The 25,287-nt window shown below is 34.2% G+C and overlaps 1 protein-coding gene and 1 long non-coding RNA gene across 2 annotated transcripts; one reads left to right on the plus strand and one right to left on the minus strand.

The window, feature by feature from the left end:
* Positions 1 to 98: 98 nt before the first annotated feature.
* LOC123262911 lies at positions 99 to 6,976 on the plus strand. The gene is made up of 3 exons (XR_006509058.1): positions 99 to 111; positions 2,795 to 2,796; positions 6,843 to 6,976. It is a non-coding gene; the product is annotated as an uncharacterized LOC123262911 (long non-coding RNA).
* Positions 6,977 to 7,421: 445 nt separating this feature from the next.
* Positions 7,422 to 23,837, minus strand: LOC123262910 (alpha-tocopherol transfer protein-like). Its single transcript, XM_044725397.1, has 6 exons — positions 23,136 to 23,837; positions 21,927 to 22,018; positions 8,318 to 8,563; positions 8,057 to 8,251; positions 7,793 to 7,964; positions 7,422 to 7,498 (listed from the first exon to the last, which is right to left on the minus strand). The coding sequence occupies exons 1-6, from the start codon at positions 23,344 to 23,346 to the stop codon at positions 7,464 to 7,466; spliced, it is 951 nt and encodes a 316-aa protein (XP_044581332.1). The 5' UTR covers positions 23,347 to 23,837; the 3' UTR covers positions 7,422 to 7,463.
* Positions 23,838 to 25,287: the final 1,450 nt, after the last annotated feature.

Here is a 25,287-nt window from a genome sequence, read left to right on the forward strand (position 1 = left end):
ACCTGAACATGCCTGGCCAGGTCTGATCAGACCCGGTCATTTTTCATACCTGATCAGACCTGAAGACTCATGCCTGTTCATGTCTGATCAGATCTGATCATTTTTTCCCGGGTAATCCCTTCGTTAGGTGAGAGATAGACGCTCATGAAGTAGGTTGTGGGGTCTTGAATCCAGACAAAACCTGCTCCACCTCCGCTGTTGTTGACGGTAACGTTCTTTGTGTTCACAATCCAAATTGCTGCCGTGCCCGTTCCGTTTGCGAACCATGTTTTACCTTCGATGTTTAGATATTGCTCGCAGATAAAGCAGACGTCAATTTTATCTTCGAAAACACGCTGGCGCAGCAGGTTTTGCGCCAAGGCGCACCTATTCAGGTTGCCTTGTAGTATGCGTGTCATTTCTGACCTTTCATGGCTTCTGCAAGTGCTTTGCGGAATGCCTTACACGCTCCAGTGCCAGAAATATGGCATAGACTATCCTGGGCATCTTTGTCCGAAGCACAAAGGAAGCATTTTAACTTCTCCGTGCAGTTTACGGCCTTGTGGTTCTCTCCGCCACATTTGTAGCAGCACCTGCTTCTGTCTGGTCCCGCACACTGACGTGTTTGGTGTCCATAACCAAGACATTTAAAACAACGTGTTACTTTTACTACTGGGCGTATACGACAGTTCACCAAACCGATCCGTATACGGGCCTTGTCAAGGGCCTTAATCGCACTGGGCTCGTCTAGTTCGCAGAAGGCTGCCCGATTACCTCGTGGTGTGGGTTTTGTCAAATTTACCCGTTTGACCTCCAGGTTGTCAGTGAATTCACGTTTGAGTGCTTCACGGACTTCGCTCTCGGTAGAGATTTCATCTAAGTCGAGGATCTCGATCGTTGTTGTTAGTGTTAGCGTCTTGACTGTGCCGATGTTTGCAGTGGCTGCCCTTACTGCATCGGTGAATGCCTTGCTGTCTTCGGTCTTTCGAGCCATTTCAAGGAGAACGCCTCCGTGTTTCGTCTTTTTAATACACCTTATGTCTACGCCCGTCTTGACAGGGCTTACCTTGGCCTTGATTTCCTTCAGGAGATCGGCGTATGTTCGCCCTTCAGCTGGTTGGACTAGGACAGCTTTAGTTCTTGTCTTCTTCCTCCTTGGTTTCTTGGAGCCACCGCTGTTTGGCTGGTCTTGGGCTGTAGCAGTTTGAGTCACTGGCTCCTGTTCTTTCTTTTTCTTGTTTTGCCGAGTCACTTTGGTCCAGGTATCATCCCGGGCTGTCTTTTTCTGTGCTGGCTTGTCAATATCTGAGGAAGGGCTGGGCGTGGACAGCGGCCTCTTCTTGTTGCGTGTGTGTGTGTGTGTGTCTGTGTGTGTGTGTGTGCGTGTGTGTGACTATGTGACTCGCTTATGACTTTTGAACGACTGAACCGATCGAAACGTACTAAACGGCGTTCTAAAGAGTTCCCTCAAACTTAGATTTCCTGAGAATTTGAACCGATTCGGACCGATATATTTTGAGAAATTTTGAAAAATCTAAAAAAAAAATAAGAAAAAAATCATTTTTGAAAGTGGTTTTTTTTAAATATCTTTTAAACGGCTTTATCGATCAACTTCAAAAACTAATCAGCCCTTAAGCTTGAAAAACCACGCCGATCGTCGCTAATCCGGTCAAAATCGCTTGATTTGTTCGAGAGATATCGTGAACGAAAGAAAACCGAAAAAAGTATTTTTTTGACATAACTTCGTCATTTCTTCTCGGATCGTTTTTGATGATACAGAATAATTTCAGACCTTAAAAAACTGCGTCGATCGCCGCCAAAAACGTGGAAATCGGTTGATTGGTTCAAGAGATATCCTTGATAAAATATTTGGAAACAAGTGTTTTTTTAACATAACTCCGACATTTTTTGGAATAACTTTTAAACGGCTGCACTGATCGATTTTAAAAACTAATCAGCTATTAGCATGAAAAAATTACGTCGATCGCCGTCAAGCCGGTCAAAATTGGTCAATTCGTTCAAGAAATATCATGAACGAAAGAAAACCGAAAAAAGTGTTTTTTTGGAATTACTCCAAATTTCCTAGTTTTATCAATTCAAACTTGAAGATTCGTGATGGAACTAAAAAAATTGCGTCAAATACTGCCAACCGCGTGAAAATCGGTTGATTCATTTAAAAGTTAGTGCGGTTTGAAAATTTTAAAAATATTGTTCTATGATACTTCTATCAGACTTTTAAGCTCGAAGAGCTCAAAATAACACATAAATTGTATTTTTGAGCTCGAAAAGCTCAAAAACGTCATTAGTGCAGTTTTATGCACCGAGGTATGGAATTAGCAGGAAGTTGCACGGATGGCCTTCAGGGTCTACCGTTTTTCTAATTTTTTTAATCAAAAATTCGAGTTTTTTGAAGATTTTTTAATTTTTCACCAAAATTTCAATGTAAATATGGACAATTAATATTTTCCTACAGTGCCAATAATATAAATTGGAAAAACCCTTTATTGATATGTTGCGACAAAAATTTGATGACAGAGTATTTTTAACTCAAAAAGCAGACGAAGTCGCTCTCACTTTGAAAAAAAGTTTTTTGGTAATATGATTCATGAACTTTTGTACCACGTAAATAGTAATTATGCCGTAAAAATCATCGAAAAATTAAGAGATAAATTTAGTGATGAAGAAACAACTCGAATTGAAAAAATCCAACTTTTGACAATTCTTCCTTCTAAGTGGAGTATTCCAAAAACATCAGAAATTATGAATGCGACGGAATACATGGTGAAATGTGCTAAAAATCTTGAAAAGACTGAAGGAGTGTTGTCAAAGCCTGGAGCAAGGTTGCCAGTACTGGGCAACCAAGCTTGGCGCAACGATATTGGCCCATGCCTGGGCCAAGACTGGGAAGTCTAGCCATGGCCGTTGAATGGCAACCCAGACTTGAGCCAGAATTGGATAACCAAACCTTGGCCATTCAATGGAAAATTCAAACTTGATTAATCATTGAGTAATAGAATTTTGAACAGTAAATATTTATTGTTTAATGAATATTTATGAGCAAATGCTAAAATTGAAAATTTATTATTTAACCAAAACAATGCATATTGTCAAAACTGATATAGTCTTTAAAAAAATAAAATATAATAATTTACTGTTGAATTTTGAATATTGATAATTTCGAACATTAAAATTTATAATAAGATATAAAAAATATACAAAACGATGCACAAAGTCTAAAGTAATATAAGAACTTGACTCTTGCATTTTTTTAACTAATAAACATTTTTTGAAAATTGTTAACTTTCATCAAAACACAATATTAAATAACATAAATTATATAAATAATAAATTGCCACACTTCGTCACTATATAGATTTCGATTATAAAAATGATGAGATGTGCATCAACTTATCGGTCGTACGATGTAGGGGTTAGTTATCGGTCTGGCAAGCACGCGGCTCGGGTTTGAGTCTCGGTTAGAACGAATGCGATTTTCACTTTATTTCTATAATTAACGAAAGTTAAGTCTAAATTAAGAGTCAAGCGGTCTAAACTTGCGTTAGCTCTACATCAAAATTAAACTAAAAAATTGACACTTAATTCTTTTTTTATCATTTTTTATCAAATGACATGGGCCAGACTTGAAAATTAACTGTGGCCCAATCCTGGTAACCAGGCATAGGCCAGTCGTGGTAACCAGGCTTGGGCCAGTGGTATCATTCCAGACGTAAACCAACACTGGGCCAACTCTGGCTTACAAGCCCGACCCAGAGTTCTGCATAGTTCGGCCAAGCCTGGGCCCACCATACTTTCCTACATGGAATATTATAAAACAAACATGAAAGTTATAGAATTTCAAATAAAACTTTTCTGGGAAAAAGCTATCCTGAATTTTAATATTTTTTTCACTTCAACGTAACAGAGAAGTATCTTTCTTGGCCTTATAGCCGTCAGAAAATTAATTGGGATAAAGAAAGATCTGGAAAAAAACCTGTAGGCAAGATCTTTTCAATCGTTTATTTCTAACAGTTTTACGAATGTCTCTCTTCCGGGCATGTAGAACTTTCTTAATATCAATAAATATTGCTTAGAGGTGTGGGAATCTAGCTTAAATCAGATCGAATCGAATATCACAATTCGATTCTATATTTGAGGCAAATATCAAATAATTCGAAAGGCTTAAGCTTATCGAATGTTAGAATTATTCGGATTGTTTGAATTATTCAAAAGATATGAATCTTTCGAACTATTCAAATTTTTTAAGTATTTGGTTCGGATTTCGAGTTGATTTATTCAATTCGATTCACCTTCAATAATTCGAAGTTTCAAATTTTTGCCCAACCCTGTAGAATATATTTTTTATCATTATAGCTATAATGTAAGTTTCAAAAAGATCAATTAATACTAATAAATGAATTATTCTTCATCAACATAAGTTAACCATAAAACTATCAAATATATTTGCATGAAATTCATATTACACCATTTTAAAGATTAACAAGGTTGATTATCACCAAGTTAACATTTCACTGCATAGGCATACATAAGCATATATTATTATGAATATTATTTCTATAATATTTTATGAAAACAAATTAGAAATTCCATAGTAAAAAACTATATTTACATTTTACATTATACAAAACATTTAATTTACTCTAAATGATATGATGAAAGTACTACTAGTGTTTACTGAGATATAACCTTCCGCATGGGCACGTTTCAAATTCTCGCTCATGTTCAATAAAATCAAATGACTAGATTTTTTTACTCCGAATATCTTGAAACATATATTAGACACTTTAAATAATAGATCGGCGTTCAAAAGGAGAAAGAAGAATATTTCAGCCCATATGTAATGATCAAGAAAGTTGAATCATATATGAATTAGAATATCCTACTTTTTTCCTTCATTTCCAGGGATATTTTTCATCATATATCTGCAACCCGACGGTCTGAATCCTTACCATAGTTCGCGGAAGAGTTCTTTCCCGTGTTAATTCTTTTATTTGTTTTTTTTTTTTTTTTTTTTTTTTTTTTTAAAGAAAAGAATGCTGTTTTCTCGTTAAACAAAAAAGTAATTAAAACTTTCGATGTAAATATGTGTAAAAATGGAATATTATGTGGCGCAGAATATAACAAAACGAATTCAGACGAGAATAAGTTCTGAATACTTACTCGAATTTTCAAATTCTTATTAATTGATTGTATTAATGCTTTAAGTTTTAATTCACAAAGCTTATTTTTGAGGTGCATGTTGCCAACATTCGAGTTGTTAAGAAATGATCATTTTAATAATTTCAACTTTAAAATTGAAAGTTATCATATAAATAATGCAAGAAAAAAATTTGAACATTATTATACCAATTTAGGCTTTAAGATAGTTCCTCCATCCAACCACTTTTCGACATATTATGCTAATTTTATTTCACGGTTTATGAATAACGTTTACTAATAAATCCCGAAGTTTCAGAATTTTTGACCGTCTAGGAAGCAAGACATTAAATATGAAAATTCGTGATTTTCAGGATTACTTCTCTTTTAAAGCATGTAAAACTCTCTGGCTAGCCAAATATTCTCTGTTATATTAAATAAAAATGCCATTCAGCCTTACCCAAAATGAAAGGCAGATTTCATTTGATATAAAATTCTCTTTATTTTCGCTATTATAATTTGTTGAAAACCAAATAATTTTTAAATGAATTACAATAAAAAAGTGCTGAAAAAGTTTTCTTGGTGTATTTACTATTTGGATAATTATTTTGGACTAGTTCGGAAATGAGCAAGATTTGTCTAAAAGTACTATGATTCGTCATAAAAAGTGCAATAATCATATTAATTATTTTTATAATTTTATGGGCGCAAGAAAATAAATATTATTTCTAAAAAAAGCACGTTACAGCTGTTAGAATGATTTTTATAATAAAATTTACTTTTTTTTAGAAAGTACATTCAATCAAATAATAAATAGCATAATAATTTTTGAAACAAAAAATGCACTTACAGAAAATTTAGAAATCCTAAAGTGCATTTTATTTCGAATTATTTATATTTAACTATATATGATTTTTTAATAATAAAAGATCAATCGTTATTTCTACTAGATTCTCGGTGAAATGAATATTTTGATCATTAATAAGTAAAAAAAAAAGTTTAATTAATAAAAAATATTTCATTTTAGTTATAATATCGAAGGTAAAAAAGAAAAAAAGTCAATGTAATGTACATAAAATCAAAGGCAATTTCATGATCATGAGCTTTCACCTAAATTTTTCGAAAATAATACTTTATTATTCATCAATAAAGTGACCGAAAAAGTGATTTTCACTACTTTGAAAATTTTGAATGGCCACCATTTCTAAACTAATTGACCGATTTTGCTCATCTTCGAACTCGTTCAAGGTAATTATCCAAAGAATATGTGTTCCAAATTTCATTAAGATCGATTGAAAACTTTTGCAGATATCCTGATAACAAGGTCGGTTATATTACATGTATATATCCGGCCAAATTATGAAATTTCAGCGGAAATGCCCAAACAAAGCTCCTGTTAAAAAATTCTGTGAATATCAAATAAATCGTCTCACCCCAAAGTATCTCAGAAAATTCCCAAACACAGCTCCTGTTAAAAGCGGAACTCAAAATTCCAATTTTAAAAAGTTGCTCTCGGAAATAGAATTTTGGCGCACCCTAATATATATACTAGGGTATGCCCCGATTTTCGAAAAACAAGGTAAAACCAATAACTTCCCAACTTTTTAAAATTTTCAATTTTCTTAGCGGGAAGTTAAAAAAGTAGCACCTTACTGTTTTGTTGTCGAGATATAATAATTTAAACATTTTTATTGGTCATTTTTACATAGTATTTCTATAGTAAATAATGATTTTCAATAATATCAACCTTCCGACTATAGTAAATGCTTTTTGACCGCATCATACCATGGAGGAACTACCTTAAAAGGTCATGTTTGTTTTTCATACCGTGCATTTGCTTTAACAATAAGGAATATAAATAATTTAAAAATGAAATTTCTCGCTTAATCTGCCACTTACATTGACAGCGCATTAAAATTGTAATACATTTTGTCAATTAAAATTAAATAACTCAAGATCAGCAACATGGACTTCAACTGATTTTCCACATGGCTACATGCTTTTTGCAGTTTAAATTCCTTAATTGAATTATAATTTTAGGCACGACTACAATGAAATTAGAATTTTTTGCGTCAACTCGAATAGTTAACTTCACCCTGGTCTAAAATCATCTTGTTTAATTTCTTATGACACAACATTTAATTTTTTTATTATTGCAAAACGAACGAAAGAGAAAAAAACGTGACCATGAAGAAAAAATTCGATGTAAATATTCAATATCCAACGATTGCTCGGAATTCTGTTGAGTTTTATGCCCTTCAGCGCGTATGATAATAGCTTAATTTTTCCATGAAAGTGCATCTTAAAACGTAACCAACTTTTCAACTTAATTACTTTTTCTTGCGATAACCAAGCTTAGCTGCCTCTGAAAAATTTTAATTGAATTATTTTAGTTTTCTCTTGAATATGTTAATATTTAAATATTTTTTTTGCCCTCCGGGCGGAAAATGGCAACTTTCGTCCCGCTGCGCTAAGCAAAGTTGCTGCTTTCCGCCTTCGTCGGACAAAAAAATAGTATACAGCCTTCAGGAAGTAAAAAAGAAAACCTCAGATCACATGTTTGTTGACCTCGGCTTCGCCTCGGCCAACACACATGTGATCTGAGGCTTTTCTTATTTTCCTTCCCAAGGGGTGTAATATACTATGAAAATATAAATACCTTCAAATTCTTCTCTAAAATTACAAAAATATTCCCAAAAAGCATGACCGATTGATTCCGTCGGTAATTCTAAGTCTCCACCATACCTCGTAGGCAAAGCTTTTCGATCAATTATTTTTGTCAATGATGCCTTGTCCGTACCGTGGAAATGAATTCTTTTGCGTAATTTTTCCTAAATAACAGATAGATAAAAAAAATTATAAAATCAGAATCACTATTGAAATTATAATATTAGTACTAAATGCATTAAAAACCATATTTTACCATTAAGAAAGGCTTGAAAACAGCAAAAACCATGTTGAAAATGAAAGGTTGATTAACTATGTGTACACCTTTTAATCGAACAGGAAGACATTTTTGAACCCACTCAAGGACTGCACTGGCAAAACTTGGCGTAAAGTAAGTTACGTGGGTTAAAGATAATCCGGCCATGTCCAAAATAACATGAACTCCATTGACCTGAAGAGTGAATATTTTATATTTTATATCTTTATACTATACGTATCATTTCATATAGCGTATTACCTGAGTCGCAGGCTCAACAATAGCGGCATCAAGCAGCAGCATGACTCCTCGAAAAATTTGATCTAATGAAACTTCTTTGGGCTTCCATTTAGAACCACCTTCTATTAAAACTAATCGACAGCCATCATTGGTACGTGATGGAAGAGGTGTTATCACTCCTGATATAAATATTTGACGATCAACAATGGGCGTTAGATTATCACAATAACGAGGGTGCGTTGCTCGATAGCGGTAGAAGCGTTTCATCTGTTAATAGCAAAAAATTGATTTAATCAATCATTCGAAAGAGGTAGAGGTAGAAAAATATAAGTGACAAAAAAAATATTATATTTAGAAGCTGATTTTCATAGCTCTTCACTTTAACAATGAAAATCAACAGACATCTGACTATTTTTTGGTTTTACTCAACAAATAAATTAGTATGCTACGAAAATACTCTAAAAACTCCATTTATAGTTTGTTAAACCTTCTACATATGGAATTGTATTTTTTCTATAATAATTTGTTTGTTAAGAAAAATCCTAAAAATTGTCTGACTTATTAGTTAATTTCAGTTAATGTCACGAAAGAAAAAAATTTTTTTATCACTTGTACTTTGCGGTCATAAGCCTTGATTTTTTGTTGTTTAACAATTTTAAAAGGAGAATCATTAAAAACAGTATTTTTAAATACCCGACTATATTTATACTTGACATCCTTGATCTCAGAAATTAATCCTTAATCCTCAATCAGGATTCCGATAACTCCAAGTACCATATTTTTTATAAGCACATTCATACATTAAGACGTTTTCCGAAAATTGTTTCCTAAAAGCTCAAATGGCTGTTAAAAAAAAATTTTTTATATCAGACATTAAAGACAATCATTTTTTTGTTTTTTTTTAGTTTTAGTCTATCATCTTTAATAAGTTAAATATCTAATCAACTATATAAATGAATATTGATGAATGATGAATCAATTTGTCAATAAATTGCTATAATTTTACTAATTACACGGAAAAAAAAAACTCGAAAAATTACAGTATAAAATGTAAAATCGGTCCCGTCGTAATCAAAACTAGAAAAATTACAGTTTGAAATAATATTTTCTAAATTCAATTTTTTAATTTAATATTCAGAGCTTTCACTGTAAATATTACATTCTACAATGTAATTCTTATAAAATCTGTAATAATTACATTTGAAACTGTAATTTTTCCAGTTTTCATCACGAAGCACCAGGTTGCATTATACACTGTAATTTTTCGAGTTTTCTTTTTTCCGTGTATAAAATATCCTACATAATAACATAACTATATATATTGCATCATAAAAAAAACTGATGTAAGTAAAAGAGAACAAGTTTTTTATCTCTATTTCGTAACACCGTAATATTAGAGTTATATCTCGAAGGCTAATAGATTCATTGTTGTTATTTTTGGATTTAAAATTATAATAAGTTAGAATCCCATTAACTATAAAAGTATCATCTATTCCGACTTGAAGGAAAACTTTAGCAACGTTTTTATCGTAAAGACTTTTTTCGATCTTCTTATAAAGAATACTCTAATATTTATGAGCTGATTTTCAACGTTTTCTTTTAAATAACTTTGAGAGCAATACTCGAAGTTATACATTTCTGATTTAAGAATTATCGTAATTAGTATTTTTAAAACTGCTTAAACAAAAAAAAAACTTTATAAGAATTTATAAATATCAATAAAATTTTGCTTGTTATTTGAGAAGCAAGAGAAAGTAGATTCTTTTTTAGACGTCGAATGATGGCTCATTTTTTTATCGTTTATAAAATCATGATTGAACAAAATTTTTTTACTAAACAAGTTTAACATACTTAGCAGTTACAAAACAATAATCAAAATTGATCATTTGAAATGGCTAATCAATTTTCAATATAACCACTGATAAAAAAATTAATTGGACTTAAGAAACAAAATTTTGAATTAAGATCTTTATGAAAAATTTGACTATCTTGAATGAAGCAGAAACGTTTTTAAAACAAATTAATTTTTTAACCATTGTAAATGAATAGTTAGACAAAAAATGTGGGCGTATATAATACGCGTAATAGAAGTGAAATTTTATACTTATTATTTTTAGATAGAAATAAATTATTAATAGTTTTCATTGACCAAACGGTAATTATTTCGAACAGTACAGATAAGGGCATAGTCTTAAAAACTAAGATAAAAATTGGCAAAAAAGTTTCATTACAATTAATGAAATAAAACTAAAACAAACTGATTTAAAAAATTTTACATAATGTACACCTCTTATTATAATAATTATAGCTTCCAAATGGAGAAAACTACAAAAGGCTCTCAAAAGTTTGAAAATTAAGTATGATTAGTACAAACAAAATTAGCAAGCAAAAGTTCCACTTTAAAATCATTAATAAGTACATTATAAATTTCATTTATAAAATGATTATTATTTAAAAAAGACTTATAACTTTAAAAACTTATAACTAGTTGTATACTTATAACTGATCGAACTTGTTTGTATTTTCCTAATTTTGTTTCTTTTATTATTATTAATTTTGGCAGTTAACAATTTAATATTATTTTGGTTGATTTTTTCGATGAATAAAATTATTTAAATAAGAAGACGTATACTTGATCTAGTGATTTCATAGGAAAGTTTTTTTTTTTTTTTTATCTAGAACATTAAAGAAAAACTGTGTGGAATTTACTTTTACTGAAGTATAAAAATTATTTGGAATTCATTAATAAATTATGAGCGGCAAATAAACTCATAGTCGAGAGGAGGCATACTTAGTGTTTAAAAAACCTGAAGTGATGTTTCATATGTGACCATGAATTTGTTTACTGTGTTGATTAGGGTGGGTCAGAAAAATCGATTATTTTTTTTTTAACTTCTAACATTGAAAAGTTGGTTCTTTTTGGTTATTTTTATAATCGATTAAAATAATAAAATTACTTCTTACACAACGAACAACAAACAATCGCTTAATTTTTACATTCCGGAATTTCACAGTGAATATTACCCCCATCTCCAAACGCAAAACTCACAGGATTTTGCGTTTGAATCTGAATTTATTTGGTTTTGTCTCAACGTAACTTTTGAACCAAGAATATTGAAATTTCATCGAAATTATTGAAATTTTATTACTTTAATCGATTATAAAAATAACATATTTCAATGGCATCAAAATCGGAGCTGGAAACCTGGGAACCTTTCCTTGTAAGTAATAAAAACGGACGTATTATTCTCTTTGTCCAAAAGTAAAGCTTCCTTACATTTATGAATAGGGTAAAAAATAGTTAAAAACTATCATTCTAGCAATATGAGCTAAAATTTTTATGAAAATATCTACAATTCATGAATTTAATGGATATATTTGAAAAAGTTATTAGAAAATTATTGAAATCAGAAAGCATTGGGGTTCGGTTACGAATATCTCTTAAACGGTTGCAGTAATCAATTTAACATATCAGATCTTTCTTGTAGAGCGTTAAATTTCCTACAAAAATATGGCATATTCATTTGGCAACTATTATTTTCCAATGTGGTAGGAAATTTAAAAAAAAAAAATTTTTTTTGATAAATTTTTTGAATTTTGACCTCGGATATCTTTGAAATGGTTAATGTAATCGCTTACACATAGCAAATCTTTTTTGTAGATCATTAAATTTTCTATAAAAATATGTATAAAGATTTGATTAAAAAATTGATCAATAGTGAGATATGATCTTTTTTATAAGCGACTAACAAAAAATATAAAACTGTGATGCGGATAAGCTTCCTATCAATATTAAGAGCTCAAATTTGGTGAGAATTTTCTAGAGGTGCCTGAGAACCAACTTCTCAATGTAAGAAGTTAAAAAAAAAATAATCGATTTTTTTGACCCACCTTAGTGTTGATCAATTCTTATTGAATTACAGATACAAATTGTATTATGATAATCGAAAATCTAAATTTGGATACTTAGACTTTTAAATATTTCATCAGCTCATCATTAATTTCTTGATTTATTTGTTTTATTATACTTTTTCTATGGACCATTCTATGACGTTATGTTTATCTGTTTTTATTTTTTAAAAAAATTTTAAGAAAATATGATAGAATAAAAGTTACAAATTATTCGAATTTTTAGCGGTTTTGAAAGATAAATTTCGGTTACAAAGTTGGCTCTATTTTATTAATTAATTAATTAACAAGTAAATTAATAAATCACGGAAAAGTTCTCTTAGACAATCTTAGTTTGAAATCTTGTTAATAAATATGTGTCAATTTTCTCGAAAACAATGGTAAAAATTTTAACTTTTTAACTTCCCGCTAAGAAAATTGCAAATTTTCAAAAATCGGGAAGTTATTGTTTTCACCCCGTTTTTCGAAAATCGAGTTTTCATCAGATCTCGACGTTTTGAGGTCCTAGGAAGCTTTCCTGACTATTTCTGCGGTGATGTCACCGTGTCTGCATGTGTGTGTGTGTGTGTGGTTTTTTTTTAACTTGGGGGGGGGGGAATCCCTTTTACGGATTCCAGGCATAGCTGTTCGGCCTGGATATGTGGCGACTCGACGCAGCGTCATACTAAAACTCGACGCTGACGCCCCTACCCACTAAACCCTAAACCCCTTTCTCTTCTATCCTCTGATCCCCCATGGTACCGCCGTAAGGCATTTCTTCGCGGGGGGAGGAATAAGCTGCCGCTCTTCCTTCTGGTGGCTAAGATGTTATTTCTTCCTTCTAGATTCGGTCTTTCGCTCTTTTCCTCCCAATGGATCGCAACTCGGTCAGCACTTTTGTAGCAAAAATGCTTGTGGCGTTCCAGGCAGCTTCTGACGACAACATTGCCTCTACTATTGACTCTGGTTGGGTTCTCTTCTTCAGAATCTTCTCTAACTCATTGCGCTGTTAGTTGAAACGTGGACACACAAAGAAGACATGCTCCGCATCTTCATTGACCCCTGGACAGGACGGGCACTCTGGGGTATCATCGTGTTTAAAGCGGTGGAGATACTTCCGGTAACATCCGTGTCCTGATAACATCTGCGTTAAATAATAGTTGATCTCACCGTGACTCCGGTTGAACCACACATCAACCCGAGGTATGAGACGGTACGTCCACCGACCCTTATCTGAAGCATTCCACTCTTGTTGCCATCTTGCGATGCTGTGTTGCCGTTCTTCGCTTCTAAGTTCTTCAGGGCTCAGTGTGGTTGACCTTCTTCGTTGATATAGGTTCCGTCTTTCCTCAGCTAGGACTCTGAGAGGCAGAGTATCGGAAATAACACACACTGCTTCCTCTGATATTGTGCGAAAAGCGCTAGCTACTCGTAGGGCACTCAGTCGATATACTGATCCAACCTTTCTCAATGATTCTTGCGTTTTTAATGCGTCGGCCCAAATGGATATTCCGTAAGTGAGCACCGATGTGACTACTGATGACAGTAATAGCCTCCTGCTCTGCTTTGGGCCTCCGACGTTCGGCATCAGTCGTGCGAGACTGGCCCGCACTACTGACGCTTTGGCACTGACATGCTCCACTTGCTGCTTGAAGTTGAGTCGGGCATCAAGCATCACTCCCAAATATCGGATATAAGGTTGTGATGTGATTTCTTGTTCGCCGATTTTTAGCTTAATGGTCTCTACCACTTTTCTGCTGGTAATAAGCACTGCCTCAGTCTTGTGTTGCGCCAGTTGCAGGTTCACTGCGTCCATCCACCGGTTAACGCGCTCAAAAGTGAGATCGAACATATGGTTTATCTCGTCAAGGTGTTTGGCAACAATCACTACGGCTACGTCATCTGCATATGCTACGAGTTTGACGTTTCTTGGCAGAGTTAGTCTTAATAGACCGTCATACATAATATTCCTCAGGAGCGGGCCTAGGACTGAACCTTGTGGTATACCTCCAGTAATATCATACTCCCTCGGACCGTTCTTCGTGTCATACTTCAAGACCCTATTTTCAAAGTAGCTTGTTACGATCTTAAGAAGGTATTCTGGTACATTCTTCTCTTGGAGGGCCTGCATGATGCATTCCCAATTGGTGGAGTTGAATGCGTTTCTGATGTCTAGGGTCGCCACCAGGCAATACTCTTTCGTTCCACCCTTCCATCTGGTTCCTGCGATTGCTTCCTTGGCCGTATCAACAACCAGTTTGATTGCGTCCAGGGTTGATCGTCCTTTCCGGAATCCATACTGATTGTCTGCCAGGAGTGGGTCGACTACTGCTTCAATTCTCTGGTGAATTATGCGTTCAAATATCTTACCCGCTGTATCTAGCATGCAAAGTGGGCGGTAAGATGACGGTTCATCCGGTGATTTCTTCCCTTTAGGTAACAGTACCAATCGTTGCTGTTTTCACTTATGCGGGAAAGTCCCCTCCTTAAGGCATGAATTATAAACGTCTAGGAATAATGTTGGAGCTGCCTTTATGATGGTTTTCAAGGCTATATTAGGGATTCCGTCCAATCCCGGCGCTTTATTATTCCCTACACGGTTACAGGCCTCCAGCAGTTCTTCTTCAGTGACAGGTGGAGTGTCATCCAGTTCGCCTGGCGCCAACTGGTAATCGAAGTTGCGTTGCTGTGGGAATAGTGCAGTGATGATTTTCTGGAGAAGTTGAGGACACGTAGGTGATGGCATTTGTTGTTTTTTTAGGTGGGTCATAACCACCTTATAAGGCCTACCCCACACGTCTTTATCCACCTCGTTGATGAGCTCTTTCCAGCATTGTCTCTTACTATCCTTGATGGCTTTGTTCAATGATCGACGGGCTTTTTTGTATTCTGCGACCAGCTCCGCAGAGTTAGGTCGTCGATAGCCACGCTGGGATATTCTTCTTTTCTTTAGACACTCTTTCCGAAGAACACTGATGTGGTCGTTCCACCAGTGCACTGCCGGGCGTTGGCTTATGCTGTGTTTCCGGACCATACTGGCGTCACAGGCCTGGACAACTCTTTTCATCAGGTCCTTGGTCATTTCTTCTGCGGATCCAGTAGTAATCGGTTCACTATTAAGGGCTATTACCAATGTGCTTGTGTCATAGACCAGATGACAGCCTTGGTGGCGCTGTCAGATTCCCAAGGCTGGGTATTCAGGTATCTGTATGGCTCTGCTATCATTACTAAGTCTAACTCTAGTTCTCTTGCTGTTTGCATAAGCAGATCATGTGCAGCTTCGCAATGGTTTAGGTTTAGCTGCAATATCTTCATGTCTGTTTGTTTGTTATCTTCTGGAGTGCCTCTTTAAATACTGGGCACCTGGATGCGCCGGCATGATGAGCCGAGTTCTCCGCACTTTGATCCGCGCATAATACACATTTTGCTGGGTTTTTGCATTCAGCAATCTTGTGTCCCTCTTGTCCGCACCTAATACATAGCTTAGACCGATCCACATTGCTCTTGCACTGGGATCCAAGATGTCCAAAGTGCCAGCACTTGAAACATTGGATTGGTCCCCTCGTAGCTCTGATTCGGCAGTTGGCCCAGCCGATCCGGACTTTACCGCTTCCTGTCAATATCTTCCGCGCTGCAGCTGCTGGTAGTGTCACAACAGCTGTCTGAGTACCTCTGTAGGCCTTATGAATCTTAATTGTCCCTAGTGGTATCTCGCAGGTTTCTCCGATTTCCGTTTGCAAGGCAGCCTGAATATCCTCCTTGGTTGTGGTACCGTCAAGATCTCGGATTTCGACGTCTTCCTGTGGCCCTTTGCAGATTACCTTCGCGTCTTCTTGGAGGATGTCCGCGATGGTCTTCTGTAAGGCTTGGCCTCGGTCAGCGCTCTTCCTCGAAAGCGTAATCAGCAAGCTCCCGGTCCTAGTTCTTTGGATCTTATCCACTGTAGTACGGACCTGTTCGTCAGGGACGTCCTGCTTTATTCGCTTCAGAATTTCAGCATACTTTGCCGTCTCTGCGGGGCGGATGATCAGTGCGTCCGGCCTGATCCGTTTGCGCGGTTCTTTCCGATTAGGCTCTGGCCTGGACTCCTTCGGCGGTTGCTTCTGGAGCTTTTCTACTGCTTGCTCTCTCTTGGACTTCCCTGACTGGACTTTTTGCCATTCATTCACCTCCTTTTTTCCGCCGTTCTGTGTTACCGCGTTTTTCGGGGGACTTGGTTTAAGGTCCTTCTTCTTCTTAGTACGGCTGGTCATTGAGTCTGGGGAATTTCGTTCTTTCCTTTTCCCGGGCCTGATATCAGTTCCAGTTTCCTCTCCGTCTTCGACAACTGACTCGACGTCACCCTCGCCACCTGTGTCCATCTCCTCGACAAACGTGTCGGCTTTTGCTGGTGAAACCGCTGTCACACTCGTCTTCATCACGATATTACCGTGTTGTTGTTGGATCTCCTGCCATTCTTGGTCCAGTTTTTTGAACCTTCTCAGGGCACTGCAGATGTTCGTCGACTTCGACTTGATCTCCTTGTGGACATTTTGCTTGGTTTGGAGAAAGTCCTGCAGTCCACTGACTAGCTTCTCCAGATGTGCCAGCACATCTGTCCTCTTCATCTTTGCACTAAGTAGCAGTGCGTCTTGCTGGGCATGAGGCCCGTTTTCACTCTTGTTTGTTTCCTGTGCATTACTCATACTTTTTAATTTACCAGCGCATCGTACGGAGTGGAGCGGGTTGCCATAACTAGGAACGGGTGTACCCTCGGAGATAGTACTCCTACCCCAGTTCCCTGAGGCCTAGCCGACACTTAGCCAGTCCTGGAATACACGGACGGACTAGACTCGCTCGGAGCGGTGAAGATTCCGATCTCTAACACTCACTGCGTACTTCCTGATCAAGGCCCGAAGTGGCTGGCTCCTGATCCACTGCTGCAACTTACACCTCGGTAGAGCAAGCTCACATCAGCCGTGGCCTGCATCGTCGGAAACTACGATACAGGTTCCGGTCACTCCCAGTGGGTCACAGCAGAGAACAATCGTCTTGTTAGGTCAGTTAGTGCGACCAACCCATTAAAGGGGAGTTTTGTCCACGGGAGCGTATTTTGTTTGGTTATTTTGCTTGGCTCCTACCCGCTGTACCTCATCAACTAAGAGATTAAGTGTCATCCAAGGACAGCGAGCGTTTTCCCATCCGCTCGGGGAGACGCGCCCGGTAGCAGTATCTCTTCTGCCCCGAGAGTGTGTGTGTGTGTGTGTTATTTTTAGTTGCGCGAGAACTCTCATACTTCGCTTACATACATTATCTATTTGGTCATTCCATGAAAGCGTATTGTCAAGTATTATACCTAAATATTTCACAGAACTTACAAAGTCGATTACCGTTTGATTAACAGTTATTTTATCACAAGATTTACATTGATCAAGATAAACATTATAAGGACTACCAAAAATTATATATTTTGTTTTATCAGCATTCAGCTTAAGATCATTGTCATTACACCATCCACATATATAACTATTATTATTTCATTAAGTTCCCTGATTGTGGTATTAAGACTAGCAGGACTACATGACAAGTAGATTACAAGGTCGTCAGCATAGAATAAATATTTACATCGCAGTAATTTGCCTAGATCAGATACATATAAAGAGTATAATAGCGGTCCTAGAACACTACCCTGAGGAACACCTCTCAGTATTGTTCTCCAATTTGATATTGTACCATTCAGATTATCACGTATTGCTTGCTTTCTTTGATTAAGGTAACTAGTTATCCATCGTAAAGAATTATCTGAAAATCTCATACCTCTCAGTTTATTAAGTAATTTAATATGATTGACTGAGTCAAAAATGCCTTACTGAAATCAAAGAAAACACCAATAGTGACTTCTGAATGGTCTACAGCAAAGCGAATATCATCTAACAATCTAGTAATAGGAGTTTGCGTATTCATGCCTTCTCTAAAAGCTGTTTGAAATTTATCCATGAAATTATTATCAACTACATATTTTAACATCTGATCATATACACAACGTTCAAAAGCTTTACTTAATACACATAAAATCGATATCGGGCGATAGTCAAAGAACTCCTCAGAGTCACACTTTTTAGGTACAGGCACTACAAACGATTTTTTCCATAGTTCTGGAAACTTACAGGTAGATAATGACAAATTAAATAACTCGGTGAATAGATATAGCATAAAAGGCAACATTATTTTATAACATTTAATTGAGAAACCATCAGGGCCAACAGAGCTTGATGTTATTCTCATAATTGACTTTTTAACAGAAACACTATTAATGCGCGAAAAATTAAACTGTGATTCTAATTGAGATGATAACTGGTTGGTTACATCTAAATTATCACTAATTATATTACCGTTTTCTAAATTATCACTATTTATATCACCATTTTCAGCACAATTTATATAGTAGTCATTCATCTCATCTATATTAAGATTCAATAAGTGATCATTTTCATGGGTCCTTATTAATCCAAGTTCTCTGAAGTCATTCCATAACGATCGTGAATTCTTTTCAGTCATGAATCTGCTTTCTAGATAATTTTTTTTTTTCCATATTAATACGATTTTTAATTAATTTTCGCACATTAGAGTACTCAATATATGCAAATCCCGTCCTCTTGTAAATTCTATATAATTTGTTACGCCTTCGCTGAAGATCCTTAATTTCGTTTGTAATCCAGGGTGCAGATTTACGCTTCACCAGCTTAGATTTAAGTGGTGCAATATTGTCTAAAACATTATTCATCGATGTGTGGAGATATTCATTTACCGCATCAACTGAATCCAAATTACCGTTAATTGAAATATCAAGGGAAATATCATTACACATTCTTTCTAAAATATTATCATCAATGTAATTCCAGTTTCTGTATTGTATGACTCGTGGACAATGTTTAGGTACTTGATAATTGTATTTAATAGAGATTAAATCATGCCCAGATAAAAATGGCTCTGATGATTGTTTGGAAGATATAACTTTAACAGGCTCACTAACCATGCAAACATCTAACCACGTATGCGTCGTAGAAGTATGATGAGTTGGTAGATAAGATACAAACTGCAATCCAAAATTATCACAAAAACGCCGTAGTTCCTGAGATTTGTAATCATTTACACATAAATTCGCATTAAAATCTCCTACTAATATTATGTCTTTGTAGTGTGGCATAGTATCTTCCAAATCGGATTCGAGCACGTCTAAGTGACCTGTGTTAGGTGGCCGATAAACAGTTCCAATTAAAATTTTACGCCGGACAGCAGTCCATATCTCGACGAATAAATACTCAGGATGTTTAGGTAATAAATTTCCAGATGACAAAACGTAACGCGAAGACAATGTATTTTTGACATATATTGCAACACCCCCTCCGATTCGGCCCCTGTCATTTCTATACAATACATAAGTCGGTAGACGAAATTGAAGATCAGTCGCATTATCAGTTAGCCAAGTTTCCGAAATTGCAATAACATCAAAGGAATGCGTTCTAAAAAATTCTTTAAATTCGGCAAAGTGACTATGTAGTGATTGCGCATTAAGGTGGCAAAGATGTAATTCCTTAGAAACTGTGGTAGATGTTGGCAAAACATTAGGCGACGTTGGTGGTGAGGGAGCAATTAATTGTTATTGCACTAAGTCCTGCAGCGGACCTATTCCCACTGAAGGTCTCAGTTTAATAGGCGGCTTATCGTCTGCATATCTGACAAACACAAAAGCGTGAGCAATCCAAATATTTTTTGGGCGAATTCTTGGATATTTTAAACGAATCTCTTGCCGAAGCTTGTACAAGGTCGACGGATGCCTACGATGGAGATATATAGCCGCATCAGCATCAGGAGGCTTTACACTAGGCATCAGTTTACCCACTTTTACTTGGTTATTCTTAATACCTTTGATGCATTCATTTACATGCTTCAAACTATTAAATTTGACACAAACACTGCGATGGTTCCTATTAATCTTCTTACCCAGACGTTCGACATTAATAATCTCGGTTTCCGTGACAGGCACTTTCAGCACCTGCGTCAATTTTAAAACCACTTCAGTAAGCTTCTCACCGTCCAATTCGGAAATACCAGTAATAGTTAGCTCATCCTCAAGTGAACGTGATTCCAGCTGCAGCGTCCTAGACTCCAAATCGCCCTCAACAATATTTTTCGCAATAGCTCTAGCTTCTTCCAAAAGATTGTTATCAGCGACAGGTCGAGCTTCCTCAATTTTAGAGACCCTAACCTCCAGATCCCTGACACTTTTTTGCAACACACCATAATCAGTTATCAACTTGTCAACCTTATCATTAACAGACTTGATAGTTTTATCAAACTTATCCATCTTCTTTCCAAAATCAACCACGTTTTTATCGACTCCATCTATTTTAATTAGCTTATCAAGAATTTCCGTTAATATCGGTGAAATATCAACAACACAAGCAGGACAGCAATCCTGGACTTTAGCTGCCGCACGGCTTTTCGATGGTAAACAACATCGTACTTTTACACATGAGTCGTGAAAGTAATGTTTACAGTCAGCTTTTGTTTGTACAGCTGATGAAGCGTCACTAATATTCTTTAGACACAATCCACACGACATAGACATTGTTACACAAAACGTAAGATGGCAGCACTCGTGGTGTAAATTTTTAGCTAAATTAGTTAAAATGAAACTAACCTAGAATAAAGTTGATCACTGTTTATTTAAATATAAAACTTATTTAATAATGAATCTAAACGATTATTATCTCAAAAAGAAGTAAATATTTAAAACTATGTTTTGAACGAATTGTCTATATCAGTAAATCGCTATGTTATTCATAAATAGCACACCAAAAATACCAATGTAAAACACGACCGCACTCTACAAAGTACTACATAATGTATACAATATGTATGTATGTAAATCTCTCATAACTTTTGAACGGATCATCCGATTCGATCGAAATAAGCGGCGTTCTAAAGAGTTCCTTTGCCCCTATAATTCTGATACTAATTTACAGAATTTGAGTCGATCAATTTTGAGAAATCTCAAAAATAAAATTTCCAAAAATTTGTTTTTTTAAAATATCTTTTAAACGGCTGAACCGATCAATTCCAAAAACTAATCAGCTTTTAACTTTAAATAACCACGTTGATTGCCACCAGTCCAGTCAAAATCAGTTGATTTGTTCGTGAGATATCGTTGTCGAAAAAAATTGGAAAAAATGTTTTTTTCAGAATTTCTATGAAACTTTTAGTCTGACCAGTTTACGCTTAATGATTTTTTAAAGAACTCAAAAAACTGCGTTGAATGCTGTAAACCGCGAGAAAATCGGTTAATTCATTCAAAAGTTATTGCGGTTTAAAAATTAAAAAAATAGTGTTCTATAAAACTTCCATTAACCTTTTGAGCTCGAAGAGCTCAAAAGCACAGAACAGCGATTTATTTGAGCTCGGAGAGCTCAAAATTACACAAAAATTATATTTTTGAGCTCGAAGAGCTTAAAAAATAAGTGAATTGTTGAGCACTTAGGTATGGAGGTAGCGGGAAGTTGCAGGAATGGCCTTTAGGGTCAACCGTTTTCTTAATTTTTTTTGAAGATATCATAGCCTACTTTCTTTCTAAAATGCACAATATTCTATTTTTCCTCATCATATACATTTACTCATCAGAAGATATCAAATCATTAACATTTAATTTTCTTAAGCGCCACTTTACTCCCTACAGTAAAGTAATGAATAATTGTGGTTTTACCAGTTCAAATGCAGGTTTCGCACTCCATTTACATGGTCGCAAAAATTTTGCAAAAAAATAATCATCATCAGGAACATAAAGTTCAGGTTCTCCTGTAAAATAAAATGAATTGATAATGGAATGATTTAAAAAAGTAAGTGAAAATATAAATATTAATTGCCTAATTATTAAATTAAACTCTCATTAGTATTAAGCATTATTAATAGTAATTAATGGAGAAATAACAAGTAAAAACCGCCCGATGTTGAAATCTTTTATTAACATTTTCCTGCAGAAAACTTTCGTAAGTTAATATAAGAATATATAATTTTAATAAAAGTAATATGTATCACCAATTATGTGCAAATAAATACTTGTTTTAATAATAATATTGCAAGAGCATACATACTCATACATACACGTGATTTAATAATACGCATATTATTATCAATCTGAAATAACGATTTATTTACATAATCTATGAATTATTTTTCCAAACATAAATTATTCGTCACGCTGAAAAATGACTTAATGTATTTGCTTCAGTTGTCATTATTGCTTATTACTTTGTTCAATCAACGCGATAAACACTAACCAATTATTTCAATTATTGCCGTGTAAAACAAAATGTAAATTTCTTTTCTTTAATTAATGTTTCATTTTGTTACTCGATTTGTATGAAAATAAATTTTAAATAATCATGCGTCATGTATAACTATTCATAAAAGATAAGTATTTGAATATTTAAATAAAAAAATTGCGTAATTTTTCCGTTGCATAGTACTTCTAACTCATAAAATAAATTATAATGTTTATTTGTGCATGACATAAGAATAAACATTTATAAACTTTCTGTGGTTAGTAAATATAATAAATATTTCGCAATGAGTAAAAAAGATAATTTTAAATTGTAACATTCTATGATAATGTTGGGAAATAAGTGATTAGAATGTAATCTTTTTTTATGTAATTATCTAACGTGAATAAATAGATGTATACAATATGAAGTTCAACAAAGTAGTGAGTGACTTTTAAAACTGTTGAGATAGGCATTTAATGTCGACATAAACGATTACAACACTGGAAACTGGTTTTGATTCATTATTAAGTGAAATAAATTTTTATTTTAAAATTAAAACTGACTATACAATGAAAGATAAGTGAACACAAATTTTATTTATCATAAGCTAAAAAATTAAATAATAATAATTTTGTAATTTACTCTGGTACCTTTTAACAAGTCTCTTATTTCTTCAAGGGCCTTGGTAACGACGTCAACTGTTTCATTTAATTCAGTTCGAGCTTTTTCAATCATTTTCCTATCGAGAGGATGTGGTTCCAATTGAAAAACTACTTCGCCAATTTTCAAAGGTTCGGATTTGGTAACTTTTTCCAAAGTTGCTTCGTATCTTCCCGTAGTTTTTAATTTTATGAGATCCATTTTTGAAAATAATATGTTTTGTTAAATTTGTACTAATTGTAAACTTAAAAAAAAAAATGTTTCTTGAGTAATTTATTTTTTTGTATGTCAATCTTTAAAAACACTTTATTAGTCACAACAATTAATTTACAAGCCTTTAAAGCAACCACTTTTATATTTTGTGATTAAAAACAAATGAGCGATAATAAAACATCATTTATTTATATAAAAGCAAGCAATTATCTTTAAGTTGAAGCAAAAACGCGCGAACTCAGTTGTGCGTTAGAGTACCTGGAAAAGACTGTTGAAGAACTGCAAAGTCAGCGATAGTGTTACCGGTCGTCGAGAAATATATTTCTCCTTCTCCACTTTTACACAACAAGTCGTTGGCTTTGATCATTTAACTTGACCCGTTATTGTACATTGCCAGGTCTCGGCCATCTCTTTGTTACAACCACGCTAGTTTATTACACATACATATAATTAATATCATCCAAACATTACTTATACTAACTTAATAGAATTTTAAGAGAGGTCTAATGTCGATTGTACACGTGACTTGATGTCAATAAATTCTGATTAAAGTTGAGTTAGACTCTTTGTTATATACGCATTATTAGTAGTAAATAAATTATAAATTATAAATATACTAGACTTCAATTAAGTCTGTAATGTCTGGTGTTATGTTAATCAACACATTCGAACAATTTTAACTATTTTACTTTAAAACATGATCATTCAATCAATTCATATAAATAATACATACACCTTTCTTCAATCTCTATACTATCTAGTACAACAGAAATTTAATTTATAATTTATTTTTAATTACACGCTTTTGCCTGATGTTAACAATTAATTATCAATCTTAATTCCTGTTTTCTTCATTTCCGATCTCTATAAAGATGTATCAATAGTAATATTCATAGTAATATATTATTATATACTTATTTTAGTCACAAGAATCAAAATATAAATTTTATTTTATGCCTCAAGATCCTCAATTCGTTTGATCTTTCATTTACCACATAGAAAATAGTTTTACTTTGATGCTCAAAATCCTTAAAAGCGGTTGATAGTTGATTTTCAAACGAGTTTTGCTCATGAATAAGATAAAATTTTGAAAAAAACGCTTCGCTCTTCGATAGATAATTAAATTATCTATCGAAGAGCGAAGCGCTTTTTTAGAAAATTTTCAATTATTTATGCATAAAATGCGTTTTAAGATTCCATAAGTTGTACAAGTATGACAGAGATACTTTCGTTTGTCCAATAAAGGGCGAGAGAGAGAAAAAATGTAAACCCTTCTTAATGAGTAGTATTAAGTCTAAATTAGATAAAAAATATTTCATGCTTCTTACAGTTTTTTTGTCAAGAAAATCATTGGATCATATCATCAGTGAACTCTTTTTTTTCCATTATCATTAATTAATCGATAAATACATTTTAATTTAGTCATAAAGGTGGAATCTACGGTAATCATTTATTAAAATAATCCATTTTTAATTATTTACATAAAACCAAAGAATAACAAAATTTGATAACTTTCTAATGGTCGAAATTTAATATTTTCTTTAATTAAAATTGCACAGATCAAGGAAAAGCTAATATTTTAGCTTATAGGTAAAACAAAGACCTAGCTTTAAAGCACAACAGAAAAGGTACTGTCTTTACTTCAAATATTAAAACTGTAACAGCGCAATTGAAATAGTTGTGATTATGACTATACTCGCATAGAGCTTTTACTCAGATTTTCCCCCAATCAGTTCATCGGGAATCGATTTATCTTTTGTAAACGTCAGCACAATTTTCCAGTAGGTATAAGGTTAAAAAATTTTTTTTCAGGAGTGATCCTACTTTATTAAGTTAAATATACTAGAAGTAGTGAAAGTACATTCTAAATATGTTAAAAAAAAAATCAAACACGAAGAACTGAGACTGTCTGAAATTAAATGGATGAAT

Source organism: Cotesia glomerata, linkage group LG4 (genome assembly GCF_020080835.1).
Source record: "Cotesia glomerata isolate CgM1 linkage group LG4, MPM_Cglom_v2.3, whole genome shotgun sequence".
Classification (NCBI taxonomy): Eukaryota; Metazoa; Arthropoda; class Insecta; order Hymenoptera; family Braconidae; genus Cotesia; species Cotesia glomerata.